Raw genomic sequence first — 27862 nt, forward strand, 5'->3', positions numbered from 1 at the left:
TTCCTTCCTTCCTTCCTTCCTTCCTTCCTTCCTTCCTTCCTTCCTTCTTTCTCTCTCTCTCTTTCTTTCTGCCTTTCTTTCTTTCTTTTTTGGGCATGTGACTTCCTTTTTAGTTTTGTGTATGTTGTAAGACTATAAGCTGCTAGGTTGGGTCTGTGCTGGATGCATTTTCAGAACTAGCCCAGAGATAGCTGATGGATTGTTGAAAGCCATTCTGTTAAAGGAGCTCAACAAGCAGGTGGGCCTTCTGGAAGGGGATCTGGTATTTTGCAAGGTCTGTACAGTGATGCACACCCATAATTGCCTCTAGCCTCCGATAATCCTGTCATGTGTGCAGTGCTTCATCTCTCTAAATCTGGCATGGTGTGAACTGTCACTCTCTGGGTTTACCCACTCTAATGTTTACCCACTTTAACTGAACAAACTTCCTACAGGAAGATGTACTGCTGTTCAGAAGAATTAATTCCTGATTTTGAAATTCCCGATTTGATATAAAGAATTTTAATAGCCAAATTGTTTTAAGACTTCTAAAACAATTTTAGAAAGTCTATGGCTCAGTAAATACTTCTGTGGACCTCACTAGGAGACAAGCTTGAGACAGATTTGTGGCTTCAAGATAAGCCTTCACCTACAAATCCTGGTATACATCATAGATATAGGTGAGTTGGTTTAAATTTCTCATGAACCCAATATATAGTGGGGTTGCCTAGAAATGTCTAAATTAAGTACAAATCTTGATGTCATGAAATACAAACCATTCTGTTGTAATTCCTTATATCTTGTCACCTTATAGCGTGAAATACTGTCATTCTAAATTTATTTTGTTTCTTGGAATGAACGACAAATAAACTGTTGTGCTGAATTTACTATAAACCAAGGATAGCTGAAAAATGTATATCCAGGTCAGTCATAACTAAAAAGACATATATTCTTGTATCTTTTGGACCCTGTTAACCTTTAAGTCTTGTCAACCTTTTTCATTCTGAATTCATTATAAACTTACATAATGGGTACATAGATAAGAAATATTTAGTTTTAAAACATGTAACCTGTTGTATTTTAGAATTCATCTGTTTTGTGATTGTGTTTTTTTAACTTTGAGGGAATTCCTTTTCTGAGAGCCTTGCTCAACCTTCCCCAGCACATCAAGTCACATCAGGACTAAACATATCTTCATCCCAAGGATAGGCAAGGCATCCTTTCCAGGGGGAAGTTACCCAAAAGCAGACAACAGAGTCCATGTTAGAGAGAACACCCCCCTCCACTTCTCAGGCACCCCATATGAAGACCCAGCAGCCCATTAGCCACATGTGTGCAGGGGGCCTAGATCCAGATCATGCATGCTCATGAATTGATGTCTCAGTTCCCATAAGCCCCCATGGGACTGGATTATTTGTCTCTGTTGGCTCTCTTGTGAGTTTTCTGTCCCCTCCAGGGTCTTCCATATTTCTCCCACACTTCCACAGGACCCCTGGAGCTCCATCGCATGCTGGGTTTTAAGTGCTAGCATATGTAGATCCTCTGCTGGCTGGAACATCCTACACTGCTCCTGTCTGAAAGCATAGTAGAGCATCATTAATGCCAGGGGCTGGCTCTCTACCATGGGGTGAGTCTCAGGGCAACGAATTATTGGTTGGACTTTCCCTCAATCTTTGCTCCCTTGTTATCCCTGCACCTCTTTTTTGGTTTGTTTGTTTTTGTTTTGTAATATCTTTATTTATTTTTATTTTTTATTAATTACACTTAATTCACTTTGTATCCCAGCTGTAACCCCTTCCCCCATCCCTTCTGTTTAATTTTATTTTTTTCTTATCAGTTACATTTTATTAGCTCTGTATCCCAGCTGTATCCCCCTCACTCATTCCCTCCCAAGACCACCCTTCCTCCCTCATCTCCACCGTGCCCCTTTCCAAGTCCACTGATGGGGGGGACCTCCCCCCCCCCCCCATTCATCTGATCCTGTTTTATCAGGTATCTTCAGGGCTGGCTGCAAAGTCCTCCTCTGTGGCCTAACAGGACTGCTCCTCCCTTGGGGGGTGGGGAGGTCAAAGAGCCAGCTATTGAGTTCCTGTTAGAAATAGTCCTTATTCCCCTCACTATGGGAAACCAATTGGTTCCTGAGCTACCACAGGCTACATCTGAGCAGAGGTTCTAGGTTATATCCATACATGGTCCTTGGTTGAATGTCAGTCTCAGAAAAGACCCTGTGCCCAGATATATTTGGTCCTTGTGGAGCTCCTATCCTTTCCCCATCATACTAATTCCCCTTCTTTCATATGATTCCCTGTACTCTGCCGAAGGTTTGGTCATGAGTCTTTGTATCTGCTTTGAAAACACTGCTAGTTAGAGTCTTTCAGATGACTTCAGTAGACTCCTGTCATACGTTCAATGCACATCCCATCTGTCTTTCTAAACGAGAATTGATCATCTTACCCCATGTCTGCTCTCTTGATTATCTTTTTTAGGTGTATAGATTTCATTATGTTTATCATATCTTATAGGTCTATATAAGTGAGTATATACCATGTTTGTCTTTCTCCTTCTGGGATATTTCACTCAGAATGATCTTTTCTAGATCCCACCATTTGCCTGCAAATTTCATGATTTCCTCCTTTTTAATTGCTGAGTAGTATTCCATTGTGTAAAAATACCACAATTTCTGTATCCATTCCTCCGTTGATGGACATCTGGGTTGTTTCCAGGTTCTGGCTATTACAAATAAAGATGCTATAAACATGGTTGAGCAAATATCTCTGTTGTGTACTTGAGCAAAGTTTGGGTATATACCTAGCAGTTGTATAGCTGGGTCTTGAGGAAGCATTATTCCTAATTGTCTGAGAAAGTGCCAGATAGATTTCCAAAGTGGTTGTACCAGTTAACATTCCCACCAGCAGTGGAGGAAGGCTCCCCTTTCTCCACAACCTCTCCAGCATGTGTTGTCCTTTGAGTTTTTCATCTTGGCCATTCTGATGGGTATGAGGTGAAATCTCAGGGTCGTTTTGATTTGCATTTCCCTAATGGCTAATGAGGTTGAGCATTCCCCCATCCCTTCTTAATCCCATCCTCCCTCCCTCTTCTTCTCCTATGCCCCTTGTACCACTCCAATGATAGGGTAGGTGCTCCTCCACTTCCATCTGACTCTAGTCGATGAGGTCTCATCACAACTGGCTTCTTTGTCTTCCTCTGTGGACTGGTAAGGCTGCTCCCCCCCTCAGGTGGAGGTGATCAAAGAGCCAGCCCATGAGTTCATGTCAGAGAAAGTCCTTGTTTCTATTACTGGGGAACCCTCTTGGGCACTCCACTGAGCTGCCATGGTGCTGGTCTAACTGGATATCTACATGTAGAAAAATGCAAATAGACCCATATTTATCACTCTGCACAAAACTAAAGTCCAAGTGGATCAAAGACCTTAATATAAAACTAGACACTCTAAACCGCTTAGAAGAAAAAGTGGGGAAGGGCCTTGAATTCATTGGCACAGGAGACAACTTCCTGAACAAAACACCAACAGCACAGGCTCTAAGAGCAACAATCAATAAATGGGACCTCATGAAACTGAAAAGCTTCTGTAAAGCAAAGGACACTGTCATCAGAACAAAATGACAACCTAGAGACTGGGAAAGGATCTTCACTAACCCTATATCTGACAGAGGGCCAATATCCAGAATATATAATGAACTTAAGAAGTTAAACAGCAACAAATCGAGAAACCCAATTAAAAAAATGGGTTACAGAGCTAAACAGAGAATTCTCAACAGAGGAATATCAAATGGTAGAGAAACACTTAAAGAAATGCTCAGTATCCTTAGTCATCAGGGAAATACAAGTCAAAACGACCCTGAGATTTCACCTTACATCCATCAGAATGGCTAAGATAAAAAACTCAAATGACAACACATGCTGGAGAAGATGTGGAGAAAGGGAACCCTTCTCCATTGCTGGTGGGAATGTGAACTTGTACAAGCACGTTGGAAATCAATCTGGTGCTTTCTCAGACAATTAGCAATAGCGCTTCCTCAAGATCCAGCTATACCACTCCTAGGAATATATCCTTGCACTTCTTGTAGGAATAATTTTTTTGATCACAGGTTTTGTTGGTGAGTTGAATTAGTAGATTCAGCACCTAACTATCAGCCTTGTAAGATAAGCAGACAGAAGTTTACTTTAGTGTGTGAAGGCCTTGTTTCATCTATTTTGTTCTGTTTTTACAGTGAGCACCAATATCTGAAAAATTAGCATCTGGTGGTACTTTTGGTTTAAAGGTTTATAGTGACTACGGATGGTGAGCACTGGTAAGGAGTTCTTTGAAAGATCACATCTTTCTTTATAGACATTTATATCTGATCCATGGCTCTTTTCTTTCTTTTCTTAAAAAAAAAATATTTAATCATTTTACAGCCTGCTTCCAGCCCTATCCCTCCTCTCCTCCCAATCCCAAGAGTTCTTCCTTTTCATCTCCCAGCTCTTTTCTTCTCAAAGAAAGTGGAGACCCCTAACGGGTACCAACCCACGCTGGCACCTCAAGTCAGAGCAGGGCTACATGCATCATGTCCCACTAAAGTCAGACAAGACAGCCCAGCGAGGGGAAAGGGATCCAAAGGCCCTCAGCAGAGTTGGAGATAGACCTTATTCCTGCTGCTAGGGGATCCACGTGATGACCATACTCTACATCTGCTGCATATGTGTTGGTGTATTGGTCTGGCCTAGCCAAACTCTGGTTAATGGTTCAGTCTCTATGAATCTTCATGGGCCGTGGCTCTTTGCTTTCTTTCTTTCTTTCTTTCTTTCTTTCTTTCTTTCTTTCTTTCTTTCTTTCTTTCTTTCTTTCTTTCTTTCTTTCATTATTATTTACTTTATATCCCAGCTGTAGTCCCTTCCATTGGCTCCTCTCAGTTCCATCCTTCCTCCCTTTTCTCCCCCTGTGCCCCTCCCTTAGTCCACTGATAGGGGAGGTCCTCCTCCCCTTCTATCTGACCCTAGCCTATCAGGTCTTATTAGGACTGGCTGCCTTGTCTTCCTGTGTGGTCTGGCAAGGCTGTACCCCAGGGGGAGGTAATTAAAGAGCTGGCCACTGAGTTCATGCCCACTTGGATACTGAGGCTATGGGCTACATCTGAGCAGGGGTTTTAGGCCCTCTCCATGCATGGTCCTTGGGTGTGGTACCAGTCTCTGCACGCCCCCCTATGCCCAGACTTTTTGGTTCTGTTGCTCTCCTTGTGGAGTTCTTTTATCCTCCAGATCGTTCTATCTCCTTTTTCTTTCATAAGATTTCTTGTACTCTGCCCAAAGTTTGGCTTTGAATCTCAGCATCTTCTTCAATACCATCATCTGCAATTAAACACAGGAAATCATGAAATTTGCAGGCAACTGGATGGCACTAGAAAAGGTCATCCTGAGTGAGGTATCCCAGAAGCAGAAAGGCACACATGGTATAGACTCACTTATAAATGGATATTAAACATATAATATAGGATAAACATATTAAAATCTATAGTCCTAAAGAAACTAAACAAGAAGGAGGACCCTACAGAAGATGCTCAATCCCCATTCAGAAGGGAAAATGGGAAGTGAGAAAATAAAGGTAACAGGACAGGAGTCTACCACAGAGGGCCATGGCTCTTTTCATTAGCAGGTTGTCATTGTGATATCTGCATATTGTTTGACTATAAACCATTTTCTTCTGCTCACTGCTGCAGCAGTTGCTTTTCTCATTTCTGAGAGAAAACACCTGACAAGAACCACTTAAAGGAAAGGGGATGCATGTTTGTTCACAGACCAGATAAAGAGCATCCTGATGAGGAATCAAAGTGGCTTATTATAGGCAGCTGGTCACACTGAGTTCACGGTAAGGAGAGAGGATTGCTGCTGCTAGCTTTGTTTCTCCTTCTCACATGAGAGAAATCTCCCCATGGTAAGACTCCTTCATTTTTTTCCTATGGTTGCCTGTTTTGTTTGTTTGTTGTTTTTTGTTTTGTTTTTCATTTTGTTGTAAAGAAGTCATGATCACAATCAGTGCTGTGAATTTTTGGCCCTGTGTTTTCTTGCAAACACTTTCATTTTTAAGCCTTGACTCAGTATTTGAGCCACTTAGTGTAGTGTTATACAGTGTCTGTAGAGGTCCAATATAATTTTCTTCATAAATTCCATTATCCTAATTGAAGAGACTGTCTGCCCTCCCTAAGAGATGGTCTTAAGAACTTCTTCAAACATTGTTTAATGTTTTATCTAAGATCTTGTTTCTAGGGTCTCTATTTCATAACATTACTTTGATTTGATTACCTGCCCTTATTCACATACCACAAAGTTTTGATTATTAGGTTTTGGGGAGTTTTGAAATCTGAAGGTGGGAGTAATCTAGTTTTCTTTTTCAAGAAAGCTTTGCATATTCAGAGTTCTTAAGAGAGGAGAGGTGAAATCTCGGAAAGGAATGGCTCGCTAGCCTGTAAAACGGATCAGCAAACAAGAAATGCTATCCGCAAAACAAGAGGGAAAAGAAAGACTGACAAACAAAATAGCCACAGATTTCCACATTTATTTTGTGGTGCACATGTACACACAAACACACACACACACACACACACACACACTCACTGTCTTTCTCTCTGTAACTCTCTCTCAACCCACCCACACCACAAACATACACACAAAGAAGAGAAAATTTGTATGAAAATAATATCATTAATTTTACTGGTATTCTTTTTATTATATATCTTTTATATCCATGTGTCTATGTCTATGGCTGCGTAAAAAAAATTCTCTATAAATAGATTGCAAAAGGAAAAAGTTTAAGAACCTCTGACCTAGTGCATGGTTGGGTGTGTGGAGTCTTTGATTATATAACCGGTATAAACTGGTTAGTTTTTGCCAACTTGACACAAACTAAAGTCTCCTGGAAAGACGGGCCCTCACCTGACAGGTTATTTCCTTCAGATTGATTTGTGAGCTTCACTGGTCCTTGATTATGTGGGAAGGTCCATCCATTGTAGGGAGTAAAAGTCCTGGACTGGTGTGAGCAGAGCAAGCCTTAGAAATCAAGCCAGCGAGAAGTATCCCTCTGTTCTCTCTGCTTCAGTTCCACTTCCATGTTCTTGCCTTCACTTATTATATGACATTGAATGGTTTTCAGTTATTGATACATCAGTTTGTTAATTACAAATTCTGGATGTACCTTTATTTAGCAAAGAACACCCTGCAAATATTCCTCCTAAAAGCATTTTATTGATACAAAGTATTCAGTTTAATGAATTTTAATTGCTTTGTATTTTTTTTCTGCTAGGCCTAATGTTTTTTTTTTTTTAATATGACTTTTAAGTTGGCCAAACATATTTTCTAAAGATTTATGATTTAAGCTTTTTGTGTACGATTTTGATTTGTTTTTTAGGGGAATCAATTCTTTTTTTTTTTTTTAATTTTAATCACAGGTCATTCACTTATATCCTGCCATAGCCCCCTGCCTCTTTCCTACCCAATCCCACCCTCCCTCCCTCATTTCCTTCCTGCCCCCTTCCAAGTCCATTGATAGGGGAGGTCTTCCTCCCATTCCATCTGACTCTAGATTAGCAGGTTTCTTCAGGACTGGCTGCAGTGTCCTCCTCTGTGGCCTAGCAAGGCTGCTCCTCCCTCTGGGGGGAGGGGAAGCCCAATGAGCCAGTCATTGAGTTCATGTCAGAAATAATCCTTGTCCCCATACTTGGAAACCCACTTGGGTACTGAGCTAACATGGGCTACATCTGAGCAGGGGTTGTATGGTCCTTGGTTGGAGAAACAGTCTCATAGAAGACCCCTGTGCCCTGATATATTTGGTCCTTTTGGGGCCCCTGTCCTCTCTAGGTTATACTAACTCCCCCTTCTTTGATATGATTCCCTGCACTCTGCCCAAGGTTTGGTTATGAGTTGTAGCATCTGCTTTGATACACTGCTAGGTAGAGTCTTTCAGAGGCCCTCTGTGGTAGGCTCCTGTCCTGTTTCTTGTTTTCTTTTACTTCAAATTTCCATCCCCTTTGTCTTCCTAGGTGAGGATTGATCATCTTACCCCTGGTCCTCTTTCTTGTTTGTCTTCTCTAGGTGTACAGATTTTAATATGTTTATCCTATTTGATAGGTCTTGTACCCACTTATAAGTGAGTATATACCTTGTGTGTCTTTCTGCTCCTGGGATACCTAACTCAAGATGATCTTTTCTAGGTCCCACCATTTGCCTGCAAATTTCATGATTTTCTTGTTTTCAATTGCTGAGTAATATTCCATTGTGTAAAAGTACCACAATTTCTGTATCCCTTCCTCCATTGATGGACATCTGGGTTGTTTCCAGGTTCTGGCTATTATGAATAAAGCTGCTATGAACATGGTTGAGCAAATGTCCTTGTTGTGTACTTGAGCATCTTTTGGATATATGCCTAGGAGTGGTACAGCTGGATCTTGAGGAAGCGCTGTTCCTAATTGTCTGAGAAAGTACCAGATTGATTTCCAAAGTGGTTGTACAAATTTACATTCCCACCAGCAGTGGAGGAGGATTCCCCTTTCTCCACAACCTCTCCAGCATGTGTTGTCACTTGAGTTTTTGATCATAGTCATTATGATGGGTGTGAGGTGAAATCTCAGGATTGCTTAGATTTGCATCTCTCTGATGGCTAAGGATGTTGAGCATCTCTTTAACTGTTCCTCTGCCATTCTATAGTCTTCTACAGAGAATTCTCTGTTTAGCTCCATACCCCATTTTTTAATTGGATTGCTTAAGTTATTGACTTTTAACTTCTTTAATTCTTTATATATTCCAGATATTGGCCCTCTGTCAGATGTAGGGTTGGTGAAGATCCTTTCCCAGTCTGTAGGCTGTTGTTTTGTTCTGACAACAGTGTCCTTTGCTTTACAGAAGCTGTTCAGTTTCATGAGGTCCCATTTATTGATTGTTGCTTTTAGAGCCTGTGCTGTTGGTATTCTGTTCAGGAAGTTGTCCACTGTGCCAATGAGTTCTAGGGTCTTCCCCACTTTTTCTTCTAACCAATTTAGTATATCTGGTTTTATTGAGGTCTTTGATCCACTTGGACTTTAGTTTTGTGCAGGGTGATAAATATGGATTTATTTTCATTTTTCTGCATGTAGACATCCATTTGGACCAGCACCATTTGCTGGAGATGCTGTCTTTTTTTCCATTGAATGGTTTTGGCTTCTTTGTCAAAAATCAAGTAATTGTAGGTGTGTGGTTTATTTCTGGGCCTTCTATTTGGTTCCATTGATCCTCCTTTCTGTTTCTATGCCAATACCATGCAGTTTTTATTACTATTACTCTGCAGTACAGCTTAAGATCAGGGATGGACAACTCACACAGGATGATCCTTTCCAGGTCCCACCATTTACCTGCAAATTTCATGATTTCCTTATTTTTCATTGCTGAGTAATACTCCATTGTATAGATGTACCACAGTTTCTGCATCCATTCTTCAGTTGAGGGGCATCTGGGTTGTTTCCAGCTTCTGGCTATTACAAATAAAGCTGCTACAAACATGGTTGAGCAAATGTCCTTTTTGTGTACTTGCGCCTCTTTTGGGTATATGCCTAGGAGTGGTATGGCTGGATCTTGAGGAAGTGCTATTCCTAGTTGTCTGAGAAAGCACCAGATTGATTTCCAGAGTGGTTGTACAAGTTTACATTCCCACCAGCAGTGGAGAAGGGTTCCCCTTTCTCCACAACCTCTCCAGCATGTGTTGTCCCTTGAGTTTTTCATCTTGGCCATTCTGATGGGTGTAAGGTGAAATCTCAGGGTTGTTTTGATTTGCATTTCCCTAATGGCTAATGAGGTTGAGTATTTCTTTAAGTGCTTCTCTGCCATTCGATATTCCTCTACAGAGAATTCTCTCTTTAGCTCTGTTCCCCATTTTTTAAGTGGATTACTTGGTTTATTGCTTTTCAGCTTGTTTAGTTCTTTATATATATTGGATATGAGTCCTCTGTCAGATAAAGGGTTGGTGATGATTCTTTCCCAATCTGTAGGCAGTCGCTTTGTTTTGATGACGGTGTCCTTTGCTTTACAGAAGCTTTTCAGTTTCATGAGGTCCCATTTATTGATTGTTGCTCTTAGAGCCTGTGCTGTTGGTGTTCTGTTCAGGAAGTTATCTCCTGTACCAATGAGTTCTAGGGTATTCCCCACTTTTTTTTCTAGCCGATTTAATGTGTCTGGTTTTATGTTGAGGTCTTTGATCCACTTGGACTTCAGTTTTGTACAGGGTGATAAGTATGGATCTATTTTCATTTTTCTACATGTAGACATCCAGTTGGACCAGCACCATTTGTTGAAGATGCTATCTTTTTTTCCATTGTATGGTTTTGGCATCTTTGTCAAAAATCAGGTGTCCCAGAAGCAAAAAGACACGCATGGTATATACTCACTCATATAAACATACAATATAGAATAAACCCACTAAAATCTGTACATCTAAACAAACTAAGCAAAAGAGAGGACCCTAACTAAAAAGTTCAATCCCCATCCTGAAAGGCAAAAAGGATGGACATCAGAAGAAAAAGAAAATAGGAAACAACCTCGGAACCTGCTACAGAGGGCCTCTGAAAGCCAGAAGAAAACAGGAAACAACCTTGAAACCTGCCACAGAGGGCCTCTGAAAGCTTCTGCAGTATAAACTGTCAAAGCAGATGCTGAGCCTGATGGCCAACTGATGGGCAGAGTGAATGGAATTCTATGTAAGAAGTGGGAAATAGTAAGAGCTGGAGGGGATGGGAACTCCACAAGGAGAGCAACAGAATAAGATAATTTGAACACAGGGAACTTCCCAGAGACTCATACTCCAACCAAGGACTATTTGTGGAGATGACCTGGAACCCCTGCACAGGTGTAGCCCATGGCAGTTCAGTGTCCAAGTGGGTTACATAGTAATGGGAAGAGGGACTGCCTCTGACATAATCTGATTGGCCTGCTCGTTGATCACTTCCCCCTGAGGAGGGAGCAGCCTTATCAGGCCACAGTAGAGGACAATGCAGCCACTTTTGATGAGAACTGATAGACTAAGATCAGAAAGAAGAGGAGAACCTCCCCATCAGTGGACTTGGGGAGTGGCATGCATGCAGAAAGGGGAGAGTGGGTGGGATCGGGAGGGGAGGAGGGAGGGGCTTATGGGGGGATACAAAATGAATAAAGTGTAATTAATAAAAAATTTTAAAAAAAAGATCAGGGATGGAGATACCTCCAGATGATCTGTTGTTGTACAGGATCATTTTGGAAATTCTGGGTATTTTGTTTCTCCATATGAAGTTGAGAATTTTTCTTTCAAGGTTTGTAAAGATTTGTATTGGTATTTTTATGGGAATTGCATTGAATCTGTAGATTGCTTTTGGCAGGATGGCCATTTTCACTATGTTAACCCTACTGATCCATGAGCATGGAAGATCTTTCCAACTTCTGATGTCTTCTTCGATTTCTTTCTTCAGAGACTTGAAGTTTTTTTCAAACAGGTCTTTCACCTGCTCGGTTAGAGTCTCCCTAAGGTACTTTATGTTTTTAGTGGCTATTGTGAAGGGTGTTGTATCCTTGATTTCTTTTTCGGCCCTTTTGTTTTGTGTATATAGAAGAGCCTCTGTTTTTTGTTTGTTTGTTTTAATTAATTTTGTATCCGGCCACTTTGCTGAAGGTGTTTATCAGCTGAAGGAGTTCTCTGGTTGAATTTTTGGGGTCACTCAGGTATACTATCATATCATCTGCGAATAGTATATCTTCGACTTCTTCTTTTCTGATTTGTAACCCCTTGATCTCCTTTACTTGTCTTATTACTCTAGCTAGGACTTCAAGTACTATGTTGAAAAGATATGGGAAGAGTGGGCAGCCTTGCCTTGTCCCTGATTTCAGTAAGATTGATTTAAGTTTCTCTCCATTGAGTTTGAGGTTGGCTATATGCTTGCTGTATATTGCCTTTACTATATTTAGGTATGTGCCTTGTATCCCTGATCACTCCAAGACTTTAAATATGAATTGGTGTTGGATTTTGTCAAATGCTTTTTTGGCATCTAAAGAGATAACCATGTGGTTTTTCTTCTTTAGTTTGTTTATACTGAACCACCGTTACATGCCTGGAATAAATCCTACTTGGTCATGGTGGATGATATCTTTTATGTGCTCTTGGATTTTGTTTGCAAGTATTTTATTGAGTATTTTTTGGAATTAACTCTTTTGCATGCATTTTTGTGGATACTTCTGATTTCAGAAGAAATTATTTAAAATATTTTTCCTATAAAATTAGCATGTTGGAGAGGCCAAGATGGCGGCACCAGGAGAACACTGCATCTAAGAAGCAGGACAACATTTTCCGTACAGCAACCAAGAGACTGAACTCTGGGCCCTAAAACAAGAGCGATCATGTTTCCCAGGTGAGAGGAAACCCCCTAGGTATGGGAATTAGGCAGGTCCAAGCTCAGGCCACCCAGCCAGAACCCGGAAGAGATTCCGGGTCCCGCAGGCACTAGGTCACCAGAACAGAGCCTCACACCTGTGTGTCCTGATCACCTTCCCAGGCTGATCGGTGGGCACAAAAACACCAGAGACGGGGAGTCCCAGTTGCAAGAAATAGCCACAGGGAAGGAAAGCAGCGGGACTGGCCACGGGTCACCCAGTCTTTCCCTGGAAAAAGTCTCGCAGTCCTCAGGTACCTGCCACCATCACTTGAACTGGCCTCCTGCTGCCAGCACAGCAGGGGCTGCAAGCCAGCTCTCTAGCACAGATGGAGCTGCACACCCTAGTGCAACACAGTCTGGAAGTTCCTGTCGGGGGAGGGCCCCACAGGGAAGGAAGGAAACAGTGCTGACTTGGGCCACCCAGGCTTTGCCTGGGAAGGTCTCGCAAACCGGTGGTATGAGCCACCATCACTGATCTGGCCCCAAGCCGGAAGCACAGAGAGTAGTTGGGCACCCAGCTCCTACAGACTAGCAGTGGGTGCGCGTGCCGCCAGCCCAGAGACCTGCTTTGCACCAACTATTCCTCACAGACAGAACTGTGTGCCCCACGACACCAGAGACTTGGTGTCACTGTCTGCAGAAATCCTCACAGGGAACTAAGCAAAGGGGATGGACTTAGGCCACCCAGGATATCCCTGGAAAAGGTCCCACAGACTGGCCCAACCCAGGGACCTGCTGTGCACCAGATAACCTGCTGTTACCAGGAGAGCAGTACTCACCTGCCACAGATTACTGCTTGGGTACTGGGGAACAGAGCCCCAACCTCAGACCTTCAAGAGCCTGGGATCCCCGAGATCAAGCCCCAGATACTGCTCCACAGGGCAACCACTTATTTCTAACAAAACTGACCAAACCATGGGACACACAGGTTACAGCAGCAGACCACTAAATTCACAGCAAGAAACTGGGTAGCTGTCTTCAGGACTTCTCCTGGTGAGAGGAGAGCCCTCTTGACTAATAAGGACCATAGTTACCATTCAGGTCTCTACGCCTGAGGTGAGCAGTGGCAACTCCTGAAAAACACCGGCCATCCAGTGACTATACCCAAAAAGGTGAGAAGGCTTCCTTCAGGAAAAACCATCTTCCTGCCAAAGGGATTCTCTCCACCACAGGATTCCAGGAAAAACCAGAAACCAACTTCAAAAACCTAAGATTACCCAATGGGTAGAGGCCAGCGTAAAAGTTCAACCAACAAAAGCCAGAGCAATATGGCATCTCCAGAACCCAATTATCCAGGGACAGGTAGCCCTAGACACCCCAGCATAATTGAAATGCAAGAAGAGGACCTAGCATCTATGATCATGAAGAAGATAACAGAGGAAACAAATAAAATGAGTAAAGAAATAGAGGAAGATAAAAACAAACAGTTTATGGCCATCCGTAAAGAAATAGAGGAAGTTGCAGCCAAACAGTTAGTGGCCTATAGAGAGTAAATGCTTAAATCACTGAATGAAATAAAAGAAAAAGAGGATTGTTCAAACAAACAGCTGAAGGAATTGATGGAAAAACAGGAAAATACAGTCAGACAAGTGAAGGAAATCAACAAAATGGCTCAAAACCTGAAGATAGAATTGGAAAACTTAAAGAAAACACAAATGGAGGAAATTATGGAAAGAAAGAACTTAGGGCAGAAAACAGGAACCACAGAGGTTAGCATAACCAATAGACTACAAGAGATGGAAGAATCTCAGGTGTGGAAGATACAATGGAAGAAATAGATGTATCTGTCAAAGAAAATGTTAAATCTAAAAAATTCCTGACACAGACCATCCAAGAAATTCAAGACAACATAAAAAGACAAAACCTAAGAATAATAGGTGTAGAGGAAAAAGAAGATTCCCTGCTCCAAGGACCAGAAAATATTTTCAACAAAATCATTGAAGAAAATTTTCCCAACTTACAGGAGAGGCCAGTAAGAATTCAAGAGGCCAACAGAACACCCAATAAATTAGACCAGAAATGAAAATCCTCCTGCCACATAATAATCAAAACAGTAAGTATACAGAACAAAGAAAAGATGCTAAAAGCTGCAAGGGAAAAAGGCCAAGTAACATATAATGGCAAACCCATTAGAATCACACCTGACTTGTCAACAGAGACTATGAAAGCCAGAAGGGCCTGGACAGATATCATGCAGACCCTAAGAGAACACAGATGTCAGCCCAGGCTACTATACCCAGCAAAACTCTCAGTCCTCATAGATGGAGAAAACCAGATATTCAATGACAAAAATAAATTTCAACAATACCTACACACAAATCCAGTGTTATAGAAGACACTAGAAGGAAAATACAACCCAAGAAAACTAGCTACTTTCAAGAAAACGCAGGAAATAATTAACCTCACTACAGTAAAACAAAAAGCAACCAAACACGCAACCTTATGACCACAGCCAATATCAAAATCAAAGGATCTAACAGCCACTGGACATTAATCTCTCTCAACATCAATGGACTCAATTCTCCAATAAAAAGACACAGACTAACAGAATGGATACGTAAACAAAACCCAGCAATGTGTTGCATAAAAGAAACTCACCTAAGTCACAAAGATAGGCATTACCTGAGGGTAAAAGGTTGGAAGATGACTTTCAAAGCAAATGGACCCAAGAAGCAAGCAGGAGTAGCCATTCTAATAGCTGATAAAATAGACTTTCAACCAAAATTAATCAAAAGAGATGGGGAAGGACACTTCATACTCTTCAAGGGAAAACTCCAACAAAAAGACATCAAAATCCTGAACATCTATGCCCCAAATACAAGGGCATCCACATTTGTAAAAGAGACATTGATAAAATTTAAGCCACACATAGATCCCCACACATTAATAGTGGGAGACTTCAACACTCCACTCTCAACAAAGGACAGGCCAACAAGACAGAAATTAAACAAAGAAACAATATCTCTAACAGAGGTCATGAATCAAATGGACCTGACAGACATTTACAGAACCTTACACCAAACACAAAAGAATTTACCTTCTTCTCAGCATCTCATGGAACCTTCTCCAAAAATAGAGCATATAGTTGGTCACAAAGTGAGCCTCAACAGATACAAGAAGATTGAAATAATCCCCTGTATCCTGTCTGATCACCATGGAATAAAGCTGGACCTCAACAACAACAGAAATAGCAAAAAGCCTACACACACATGGAAACTAAACAACTTGCTACTAAATGACAGCTGGGTTATGGAAGAAATAAAGAAAGAACTTACAGTCTTCCTAGAACTTAATGAAAATGAAGACACAACATACCCAAACTTGTGGGACACAATGAAAGCAGTGCTAAGAGGAAAGTTCATAGCACTAAGTGCCTTCAAGAAGAAATTTGAGACAGCTCATTCGAGCAACTTAATGGCTCACCTAAAAACCCTAGAAAAAGAAGAAGCAGACACACCAAAAAGGAGTAAACAGCTGGAAATAATCAAACTCAGGGCTGAAATCAATCAATTAGAAACAAATAAAACAATTCAAATTTTCAATGAAACCAAGAGCTGGTTCTTTGAGAAAATCAACAAGATAGACAAACCCTTAGCCAAACGAACTAAAAGGCAGAGAGACACCATCCAAATCAACAAAATCAGAAACAAAAGGGGGACATAACCACAGACACTGAAGAAATCCAAACAATAATTAGGACTTACTTCAAAAGTCTACATGCCACAAAATTTGAAAACCTAAATGAAATGGACAATTTTCTTGATCAATTCGACTTACCAAAGCTGAATCAGGACCAGGTAAATCAATTAAATAGTCCTATATCCTCCAAGGAAATAGAAGCAGTAATCAAAATTCTCCCATCCAAAAAAAGCCCAGGACCAGATGGTTTCAGTGCAGAATTCTACCAGACCTTCAAAAAGAGCTAACTCCAGTTCTCTTTAAACTATTTCACAAAATAGAATCAGAAGGAACATTACCAAACTCATTCTATGAAGCCACAGTCACTTTGGTACATAAACCACACAAAGAGCCAACAAAGAAAGAGAATTTCAGGCCAATCTCCCTTATGAACATTGATGCAAAAAACACTCAACAAAATACTTGCAAACCGAATATAAGAATACATCAAAGATATCATCCACTATGACCAAGTAGGCTTCATCCCAGGTATGCAGGGGTGGTACAATATATGGAAATCCATCAATGTAATCCACCATATTAACAAACTGAAAGAAAAAAAAACACATGATAATCTCCCTAGATGCTGAAAAAGCATTTGACAAAATCCAACATCCATTGATGTTTAAAGTATTGGAGAGATCAGGGATACATGGCACATATCTAAACATAGTAAAGGCGATATACAGCAAGCCTATAGCCAACATCAAACTGAATGGAGAGAAACTTGAAGCAATCCCACTGAAATCAGGGACAAGACAAGGCTGCCCACTCTCTCCATATCTCTTCAACATAGTTCTGGAAGTTCTTGCTAGAGCAATAAGACAATTGAAGGAGATCAAGGGGTTACAAATTGAAAAAGAAGAAGTCAAATTATCACTATTTGCAGATGATATGATAGTATACGTGAGTGACCCCAAAAACTCTACCAGGGAACTCCTACAGCTGATAAACACCTTAAGCAAAGTGGCCAGATACAAAATTAATTTTAAAAAAATCAGTAGCCCACCTATAGAAGACAAAAGGGCAAAGAGAGAAATTAGAGAAACAACACTCTTCACAATAGCCACAAATGACATAAAGTACCTTGGAGTAACCCTAACCAAGCAAATCAAAGACTTGTATGAAAAAAAATTCAAGTCTCTGAAGAAAGAATTAGAAGAAGATATCAGATAATGGAAAGATCTTCCATGCTCATGGCTTGGCAGGATTAACATAGTAAAAATGGCCATCTTACCAAAAGCAATCTGCAGATTCAATGCAGTTCCCATCAAATTTCCAACAGAATTCTTTACAGACCTGGAAAGGAAAATTCTCAATTTCATATGGAATAACAAGAAACTGAGAATTGCTAAAACAATCCTCTACAATAAAAGATCTTCTGGAGGTATCTCTATCCCTGATCTTAAGCTGTACTATAGAGCAACAGTAATAAAAACTGCATGGTACTGGCTTAGAAACAGAATGGTGGATCAATGGAACCGAACAGAGGACCCAGAGATAAACCCACACACTTATGGACACCTGATCTTTGACAAAGATGCCAAAACCACACAATGGAGAAAAGACAGCATCTTCAACAAATGGTGCTGGTCCAACTGGATGTCTACATGTAGAAAAATGCAAATATATCCATACTTATCACCCTGCACAAAACTAAAGTCCAAGTGGATCAAAGACATCAACATAAAACCAGACACATTAAATCGGTTAGAAAAAAAAATGAGGAATACCCTTAAACTCTTTGGCACAGGAGACAACTTCCTGAACAGAACACCAACAGCACAGGCTCTAAGAGCAACAATCAATAAATGGGACCTCATGAAATTGAAAAGCTTCTGTAAAGCAAAGGACACTGTCATCAAAACAAAGCGACTGCCTACAGATTGGGAAAGAATCTTCACCAACCCTCTATCTGATAGAGGACTAATATCCAGTATACATAAAGAACTAAAGAAGCTGAAAAGCAGCAAACCAAGTATTCCAATTAAAAAATGGGGTACAGAGCTAAAGAGAGAATTCTCTGCAGAGGAATATCGAATGGCAGAGAAACACTTAAAGAAATGCTCAACGTCATTAGCTATTAGAAAAATGCAAATCAAAACGACCCTGAAATTTCACCTTACACTCATCAGAATGGCCAAGATGAAAAACTCAAGTGACAACACATGTGGAGAGGCTGTGGAGAATGGGGAACCCTCCTCCACTGCTGGTGGGAATGTAAACTTGTACAACCACTCTGGAAAGCAATCTGGTGCTTTCTCAGACAACTAGGAATAGCGCTTCCTCAAGACCCAGCCATACCACTCCTAGGCATATATCCAAAAGAGGTTCAAGTATACAATAAGGACATTTGCTCAACCATGTTTGTAGCCGCTTTATTTGTAATAGCCAGAAGCTGGAAACAGCCCAGATGCCCCTCAACTGAAGAATGGATACAGAAATTGTGGTACATCTACACAATGGAGTATTACTCAGCAATGAAAAATAAGGAAATCATGAAATTTGTAGGTAAATGGTGGGACCTGGAAAGGATCATCCTGAGTGAGCTATCCCAGAAGCAGAAAGACATACATGGTATATACTCACTCATATAAATATAACATAGGATACACCTACTAAAAACTGTATATCTAAAGAAACTAATCAAGAGAGAGGACCCTGACTAAAACGCTCAATCCCCATCCTGAAAGGCAAAGTGGCTGGACATCAGAAGAAGAAGAAAACAGGAAACAACCTAGGAACCTGCCACAGAGGGCCTCTGAAAGCCGACACTGAGACTTATGGCCAACTGATGGGCAGAGTGCATGGAATCTTATGGAAGAAGTGGGAAACAGTAAGAGCTGGAGAGGACAGGAACCACACAAGGAGAGCAACAGAACCAGAAAATTTGAACACAGGGAACTTCCCAGAGACTCATACTCCAACCAAGGACTATTCATGGATATAATCTAGAACCCCTGCACAGATGTAGCACATGATAGTTCAGTGTCCAAGTGGGTTCCATAGTAATGGGAAGAGGGACTGCCTCTGACATAATCTGATTGGTCTGCTCTTTGATCACCTCCCCCTGAGGCGGGGAGCAGCCTTACCAGCCCACAAAAGATGACAATGCAGCCACTCCTGATGTGATCTGATCAGAAAGAAGGAGAAGAGGACCTCCCCTATCAGTGGACTTGGGGAGGAGCATGCATGAGAAAGGGATAGGGAAGGTGGGATTGGGAGGGGAGGAGGGAGGGGTTTATGGGGGAATACAAAATGAATAAAGTGTAATTAATAGTAAAAAAATAAAATAAATAAAATAAAATTAGCATGTTGATATTTTGTAAATCAATGAAATACTGTTTCTGGAATTTCTCCTCCATCCTATACATTTGTGTATTTTTACACTAAAAGCAATCTGTTGTGACTATGATATTATCCCAATTTTAGAAACTTTTTATATAAGTGCTATTATTCAGTTCTGCTTAGAAGTAGAAATGCAGGAAATGATCACAGTTTCAAGACCTTTACTGCAGTATTTGTTCATAAAGGATAAAATGTAGTGGGGCAGAATCAGTGGGGAAAACCTCATATCAAAGAGAAAATCTTCCATCTGAATGTGACAGGGAATTGTGTGGGAAACGTTCAGACTGAGGGCAGTTGTAAAAGGGAGTGGCAGGATCCTAGGAAGGCTTCAAAGAAGCAGCATAGGAATGCTTGTTTTGAAAGGAATATTAAAAGTGGCCGACTTTGTGAGAAATCGGCCAGCCTTAGTCCATACCAGAAAATGAAGCAATGCCTTTAAATAAGATTGTATGTGTACTGTGATGAATTTGATGAAGCAAAGTGAGCACTAGAATGCTTGTAAAAGAGCCTCGGTTACAGATTTACAGTAAACTCTGCTCTTTCAGTTGCTCCCTTGATAGGAAGCTAGTAGATCCTATAAGCACTGTAGTCTCTATCCAAACTTATATATTATATATTTTTGGTACTTATACTAGTAAATGTTTGCTGGGTTGATCCAGAAAAGATTTACTATTTTTATGGATATTTCTTTAGCTGAAGTATACCTAAAGTTCTAAAAATAGAGACGGGAAAATTATTGAAAGACTAGAGCAATGATACAGCACAGCCTGGAATTTACATGTGATTGTTATGAGACCAATATGTCAGAATATCACTAACAACTTTAAACACAAGAGCAAAGCATGTCAAAGCCACATTGGCATCAACAAAATATCTTCAGGAAGATGCCAGTGAAACAGAAGATTCTTTAAATTTAAATTTTGGTTCTATATACTATTTCATTTCTAATTAAGATATGAATATGCTGTGGACTTTAAGCATAACTTTCTTAAATGCTATTTTGACATCCTTGTTCCTCAAACTGTAGATGAGAGGATTGAGCATGGGAACCACATTAGTGTAGAAAACAGAAGAAATTTTTCCCTGGTCCACAGATCCAGAATGATTAAGATACATGAATGCCCCTGATCCGAAAAACAGGGAGATAGCCATGATGTGAGAGCTACATGTACTGAAGGCTTTTGATCTTCCTTGTGTGGATTTGATGTTTAGAATGTTGGCAAGGATGAAAATGTAAGAAATGAGGATTGTACAGCTGGGGACTGTTATGTTAATACCCACAACTATGAGAACTACAACCTCATTGACATAGGTACTGGTACAAGAAAGCTGGAGAAGGGGCAGAATGTCACATAGGTAAAAGTTAATGACATCAGCATTGCAGAAGGTCAGTCTGAGCATGCAGCCTATGTGGGCAGAGGCTCCAGCAAATGCCATCCCATAAGAAGCAAATGCTAGCATAGAACAGACCTGAGGGGACATGGTAGCCTTATACAGCAGTGGATTACAGATGGCCACATAGCGATCATAGGCCATTGAGGTCAGCATGTAGCCTTCAGAGATGACAAAGAAGAGAAAGAAAAACAGCTGAGTCATGCACCCCACATAAGAGATGGAATTCCTCTCAGAGAAGAAGTTCATCAGCATTTTGGGACTGAAGACAGAAGAGTAGCAGAGATCGATGAAGGAGAGGTTAAAGAGGAAATAGTACATGGGGGTGTGAAGGTGAGGATTAAGACCAATCAGGGTGATCAGGCCACAGTTTCCCAACACTGTGACAATGTAGATCATTAGAAACAGGTAAAAGAGGGGCAGCTGGAACTCCGGATGATCTGTCAAACCAGCAAGGACAAACTCAGTCACGAAGGAGCCATTTCTGGCCAGCATGTTTTCACTGAAAATCTGGGGAGACAGAAAAATATTTCATCAGCAGACATCCTTGTGATCTGTTTTCATGCCTTTATTTGTGGTAAAGGGACCGAGATAAGCTAAATCCTTTTGTGTCTCATGACCCCCAAGAGTACTACCACAGCATGCCAACATTTATATCGGTATCACTTTTATCTATGGAGTTATTTCTCTCCTTACTGGAAAATAAAGAGCCAGAATGGCCAAAAAAACTGTGCTGGCAAACTTAGTTTGGCTATCTTCCAACGTTTCTGGTTCTTTAACCTTTCACTTCCAGATTCCTATTTCTGCTTATATTATTTACTAAACACTTTTGTTCTCCAGTAATGACCAGGAAGAAATAATTCATATAGAAGAGCCATTCTCTTATTTTGATTTCCAAAAGGGCATCTGAAACAGCCTATTGGGCTTCCAGATGCCTTGCTTCAAAGAGCAAAGGAGTCAATCACTGATAATAAGTTTGGGGAATCTTTGTTACTCATATACACATATAACCACATACTCTTCTGTTTCTACACATTCTCTTCTACTGTACCCTAAATTACAGAGTTAATGCAAAATTATAAATATGTTTCCAAAGGAGTATGAGAGAAGAAAAGATAACTGAACATGTCAGTGCTGGGTATAATATTTGCAAATAAATTTGGAAATATAACTTTTAAAACAAATTATTATGCAATCTTTTTGCATTTGTAGCACACATCAACATTTTATGAAAGAGATAATCTCTCCTTTCTGGATGCTGCCACATTCTTGATGTATCTCCTGGAGTTGCTGTACTTGCCAGACTACCAGAGTGAGGATGAAGCAAGCTTAAAATCAAACAAACAGATTAGAAAGCCCCTCTGCAATTTTGTGTTATTGAAGATCATAGCACCCATTGTTAACCTGTATAGGTGAGTGGGATAGATTGAAACCAGAAAAACTTACATTTTTTTTTCTTCTCGATCAACTCAGTGTTGATTCTTCATGAATATTGCCTCTGGTAATCTGGAAGAGCTAGCTTTGGAAGTGTTACACCTAAATTGATACAGCTAAAGAATCTCTTCTGGTTTGTTTTATTTTCTTAAACTGGCAAAGACCTTGAGAACAGGAGGTTCCGGGAATCACTATCACATGTAGATCAAATTTGTAGTTATGGTTATGAGGATTCAAAGGAAAGCAACAAACTAGACCTTAGAGCTACCATGTCATACAACACACTGCATTTGCTTCAGGTTTTTCAATCTTTCAGACTTTATTTTTATTACAAATCCAGAAATGCATCTCCCTTATGCATTTGCTAAGGTAATCAAGTAGGAAGAGAAGAAATAATGATTTGTTTATGCCTCAGTTCATGATGATAGATGTGAACTTCTCATCAGGGATTAAACAGTCCCCAAAGCACACAAACATAAAGTATCTAAAGTCATTAGTAAATCCATTACTAGACTTGTTGACATTAATATTTACCAACTATAATTTTAATGCATTGCTTTTAGTGAATAAAGCAACATTTAATAATCTTTTATAATAATTTTAATATTCTTAGTAGCACTAAGTATTCAATAATTAGTTGTTAATTTTATAAGCACAAAAATTGTTTATTCAGCTTTTTAAAATAAGAAATATTACCTACACAAAGTAGTAGGCTTTGGATGACATTTTCACATACACATATAATGTACTTTCATCATACTCACCTCTTTTAGTGACACATTCATATCTCCCTTCCCATTTTCCCCTTCCATATACCTAATAGTTCCCTTTTTCATGTCCCCTCTTCCCATATTCTGTAGGTAAAAAGAAAGATCTGATTCTTGCTCTTGTGAGAGCTTATTTCACTTACTATATTGACCTTTAGTTTCCTTGCAAAGGATATTTTATTCTACTTCAAAGCTGAATAAAACCTATTGGTATATACAGATCTCAATTTTTAAGACAATGTCTCACTATGTAGATGAGGCTAGCCTGAACCTTACTATTTATAGCAAGCTAGCTTTGAACTTACTATCCTCCCTCCTCATTCTTTCAAGGACCGAAGCAACAAGCATCTTCCATTCTGCCCAACTCACTCCATTTTCTTGATCTTGGTTGACATATAGATTGATTCCATAACATGGCTTTAGGAATAATGTTCCAATACAGATCTGTATCTTGTAGAACCTGACTTTAACTTTGAAGAACACAGACTCCACAGAGATATTTCTGGCTCAATTGTAAATTCAAGTTGTTACATCATTAGGGGACTTCCTATATTGGTTTTCATTGTGACTGCACTAATTTATGTTCTCACTAAGGTTACAACTTTAATATGTTCCTTTTTTTGATGGTAAATAGCTTCGGTTACAGTAAGATGAAACTTGATGTGGATTTGATTTACATTTGCTCATAGCTAAGAAGATTTTTTATGAAATTATTGACTATTTGTGCCTCATCTTTTGAGAATTTTTCATTCTCATCGTTTGCCCATTTACTTACTGGGTTTTTTGGATTTTTAGTGTAAAATTTTTGAATGCTTTATATACTCTATATATTAATCTGGTATTAAATGAATGTTAAACATCTTCTAGAGGTTGCCTTTTCTCAAAAATTAAAAAAGTTTATAGATGCACACACACACATGAATGGCTCAATATCTTAAAACAATTTGAATTTTATAGGTTTTTCTACCTCAAAATATCTTTTCTCTTAAAGAATTAAGTCAGTTATAAAAAGAAAAATACTATGCATAGGATATGATTTCTGTAGAACATGCAAGATGTTTAAAGGGTATTTGTTCCTGAAGTGAAAACCAGAATTCAATATGTGGCTCTCAGGGGGTAGAAGAAGAAAGTTTATTTCAACAACTTATCTTCTCCCTCTTTTATTAGAATATATTCTTTTCTCATATATCTTTTTAATTTTTATTAATTAATCCAATTTATATCTCTGTCATAGTCCCCTCCCTCCTCTCTTCCCAGGCCCACCCTCTCTCCTGCATCCCCTCTTCCCTATTCCTCAGAATAGGGCAGCCCTCCTACCCAGACATCCCAGCTCATCTATTCACATGAAAGCTCAGTTCATTTTCTTCCCCTGTGGCCTGATAGGGAAGTTCTGTCAGGGGGAAGTGATCAAAAATTAAGCAAGATAGTTCATGTCATAGATATTCCCCATTCACATAACTAGTGGGCCCGCATGAAGCCTAAGATGCCCATCAAGCTTATAATCTTGGGATCTGTACATTGTAGGATGTCTATCCTGTGCTATCTGACTAAAATCTGCTTATAAGTGAGTGCACACCATGCATGTCTTTCTGCTTTTGGGTTACCTCACTGACGATGATCTTTTTTAGTTCCAGCCATTTATCTGCAAATTTCCTGATTTCCTTGTTTTAATGGCTGAGTAGAATTCCACTGTGTAAATGTGCCACAGTTTCCTCATCCAATCTTCAGTTGAGGGACATCTGGGTTGTTTCCAGTTTCTGGCTATTACAAATAAAGCTGCTATGAACATAGTTGAGAAAATGTCCTTGTGTGGTGGAGCATCTTTCAGGTATGTGCCCAGGAGTGGTAAAACTGGGTTTTGAGGTACGGCTATTTCCAGTTTTCTGAGAAGGCACCACTTGATTTCCAAAGTGGTTGTACATGTTTCCACTCTCACCAGCAATGGAGGAGGGTTCCCCTTTCTCCACATCCTTTCCAGCATGTGTTGTCACTTGAGATTTTTTTTTCTTAGCCATTATGACAGATGTAAGGGAAAATGAAAATCAAAATGACGCTGAGATTCCATCTTATAGCTGCCAGAATGGCTAACATAGAAAACAAGTCCCTTCTGCATTGCATTCAGAACCCCCCCCCCCATTTTCTTCTCCAGGGTCCAGCCAGGTGAGTCTCTCTGACAACCCAATCCGAACCTGCTTCCACCTCCCACATCTAATACCTCATCCTAGTCCTGTAGTTGTGCCACAGCTAACATCTAGCATTCTACCAGGATCCTCACCACCTATCTCCCAACCCATAGGCTCCTTCTGTACTATATTCAAACTGTTCATCCAGCTAGACCTAACCCTACCTCTAGGCTTGAACCAGGAGACACATTATATACAACAACCTTGTTGCTCCTGTCCACCTGACATCATTCCACCCAAGCCATTTCCAACTTCTATTCCCAACTTGAGCACACATCTTCTGCCCTAACCTGCTGTGTCCACATCAGACTTAGAACTAACAAAATATGTCAATTAACTGAGATCATCACAAAATGCCAACTTTTGCAGTTAGTATCTTATCACATATTTAAAGCAGGCCGATAGATGAAAAAGCCAGCACTTCCCTATACTTGTCAAGAGAGCTATCTGATGTGATAGTTGCAGGGTAAGCAGGTGTAAAGGGTAATGTTGGGTAAAGAAGAAATAGAAGGCCAATGCTATGCTTGTGGATACAGTAACACACAGGGGCGAGGAAAAGAATGGTGCTACTTGAAGAGGCCTCTGCTCTTTTCTTTTTCTTTTTCTTTTTTTATTAGTTACATTTTATTAACTCTGTATCCCAGCTGTATCCTGCTCCCTCATTCCCTCCCAATTCCACCCTCCCTCCCTCATCTCCTCCCTACCCCTTTCCAAGTCCACTGATTGAGGAGGACCTCCTCCCCTTTCATCTGACCCTGTTTTATCCGGTATCTCCAGGACTGGCTGCAAAGTCCTCCTTTGTGGCCTAGCAGGACTGCTCCTTCCTTGGGAGGGGGGTGGGGAGGTCAAAGAGCCTGCCACTGAGTTCCTGTCAGAAATAATCCCTATTTCCCTTTTTCTTTATGTGATGAGGCTTGATACAATGAAGGCTTTGAAGTTCACAGGAACTTACAGTCATCAACTGTCATAAAATAATAGAGAAATATACAACTTCCTATATGACCAAGATATATTATATGCATGTATATAATTTTAAAAAGAATCTTTAATAAATAAAAATATAATGATGATTAAGTCCAAAAAGCTTTTCTTGGGAGAGATGAGAAAAGTCATGTAAGTGCTGCTATCTTCAAGAGCAGACATACAGAATGAGCAAAAGAAGGGTGCCAAACAGATAGTGAAATCTCCTTGGAGACAATGACATTCCTAAAAAAATAAATTTTAGTGCTGATGTTTTCAAGTACTCCAACATGAGCTTAATTTCTTGAAAATTAGAAAGGGAATTTTTATTAAAGGTCTCTTTCCTGAATCTAAATTTTTTTTTTTTCCAGAATGGCTAGTCATTTTCAGTGGATGAGCGTTACTTCCCATCAATGAAAAAATTGTTGCAGATTTAATGTTTCAGTATGAATAGAAAACCCACATGAATGCATTTTTAAAATAATGCAGCAAAACACAAGAACAAAAACAAAAGAGAAAGCCAGCTGTGGTGGTGCTCACTTTAATCCCAGCACTCGGGATTCAGAAGTAAGAGGTCACTGCAAGTTCCCGGCCAGCCTAGTGTGCATGTATTGCATTACAGAGCTCCACGGTGAGAAAAAGAGTGCTAAAGAAGACAACTTCTCAGTATCAGGTTCTAAATTTTGGTTTTCTAATCGTCACTCTTTGAACAGGAAATAATGGTACAGAACAGTTAGCAAAACAAACTCCAAAACTGGATGGAGGAAGAGTGTGCAGTGTGTGAGATTGTGGGAAATGCATGTGGTCATACTGAGCATTGTAAGACTCAAATAGTATCAGTTCCTTGTGGAGAAGAGCTGATTTCTTTCCTCAATATAGAACTGTGTACTAGTAAGAAATACATTTCAGATATATTCATTTTTACTACCAAAATTTATTTTGGAAGTCACATTCAGAAATATTTGCCAATAGGCTTAATTATAAAGGGCTTACATAAAATATTAAAACTATCAAATCTTACTAACCTAAAATATTTCCTTAGTGAGATGGTCATGCTCTAGATATACAAATAAGGCTTTGAAGGGGGTTGAAACTATCTAAATGTACTATAGTTAACTCTTGGTGGATGAACACAGAAATATACCAGAACTGCTTGCTCAATATAGATATGTAACTTAAATAATTTGTGTTTATTATTGCAGAATAAAGTTTTAAAAAGCACAAATATGTAAATAATTTAAGTGATTGAAAATGTAAGATAAGTAAAGAAATTGTGAACAACAACAAAACCCTCAAACTTACTATCCCACCACTCTGTGCTGTCCTAATTCCAACTGTCCAAGTCCTCCCTAGGAAAACCATCTCAAATTCTAGGTCAGTTATGGATCAAAGACCTCAGCATAAAACCAGACACCCTAAATATGTAAGAAGAAAAAAGTGGGGAAGAGCCTTGACGTCACTGGCACAGGACACAGCTTCTTGAACAGAACACCAACAGCACAGGCTCTAAGATCAACAATTAATAAATAGGACCTCAGGAAACTGAAAAGCTTTTGTAAATAAAAGGACACTGTCAACAGAACAAAACAACAGCCTACTCTCTACCTGGTGTGCACTTCTTAATTTATACCAAATAGCAGGTTTTCTCCATATTGGGGTATTTCTCACAGTCAACAATAACTGCTGGCTTCACCCATGAGTCAAT

The 27862-nt window shown here is 39.9% G+C and overlaps 1 protein-coding gene across 2 annotated transcripts; it reads right to left on the reverse strand.

The window, feature by feature from the left end:
• Positions 1-15428: 15428 nt before the first annotated feature.
• LOC129687471 (olfactory receptor 147-like) lies at positions 15429-21334 on the reverse strand. Of its 2 annotated transcripts, XM_055621873.1 has the most exons (2): positions 20406-21308; positions 15429-15446 (listed from the first exon to the last, which is right to left on the reverse strand). In XM_055621873.1, the coding sequence occupies exons 1-2, from the start codon at positions 21306-21308 to the stop codon at positions 15429-15431; spliced, it is 921 nt and encodes a 306-aa protein (XP_055477848.1). The 2 variants fall into 2 exon arrangements, with proteins under 2 accessions (XP_055477848.1, XP_055477849.1); XM_055621874.1 differs by lacking the exon at positions 15429-15446 and having other exon boundaries at positions 20370-21334.
• Positions 21335-27862: the final 6528 nt, after the last annotated feature.

The sequence above is a fragment of the Psammomys obesus genome, unplaced genomic scaffold (genome assembly GCF_907164565.1).
Source record: "Psammomys obesus unplaced genomic scaffold, mPsaObe1.curated_primary_1811, whole genome shotgun sequence".
Taxonomy (NCBI): domain Eukaryota; kingdom Metazoa; phylum Chordata; class Mammalia; order Rodentia; family Muridae; genus Psammomys; species Psammomys obesus.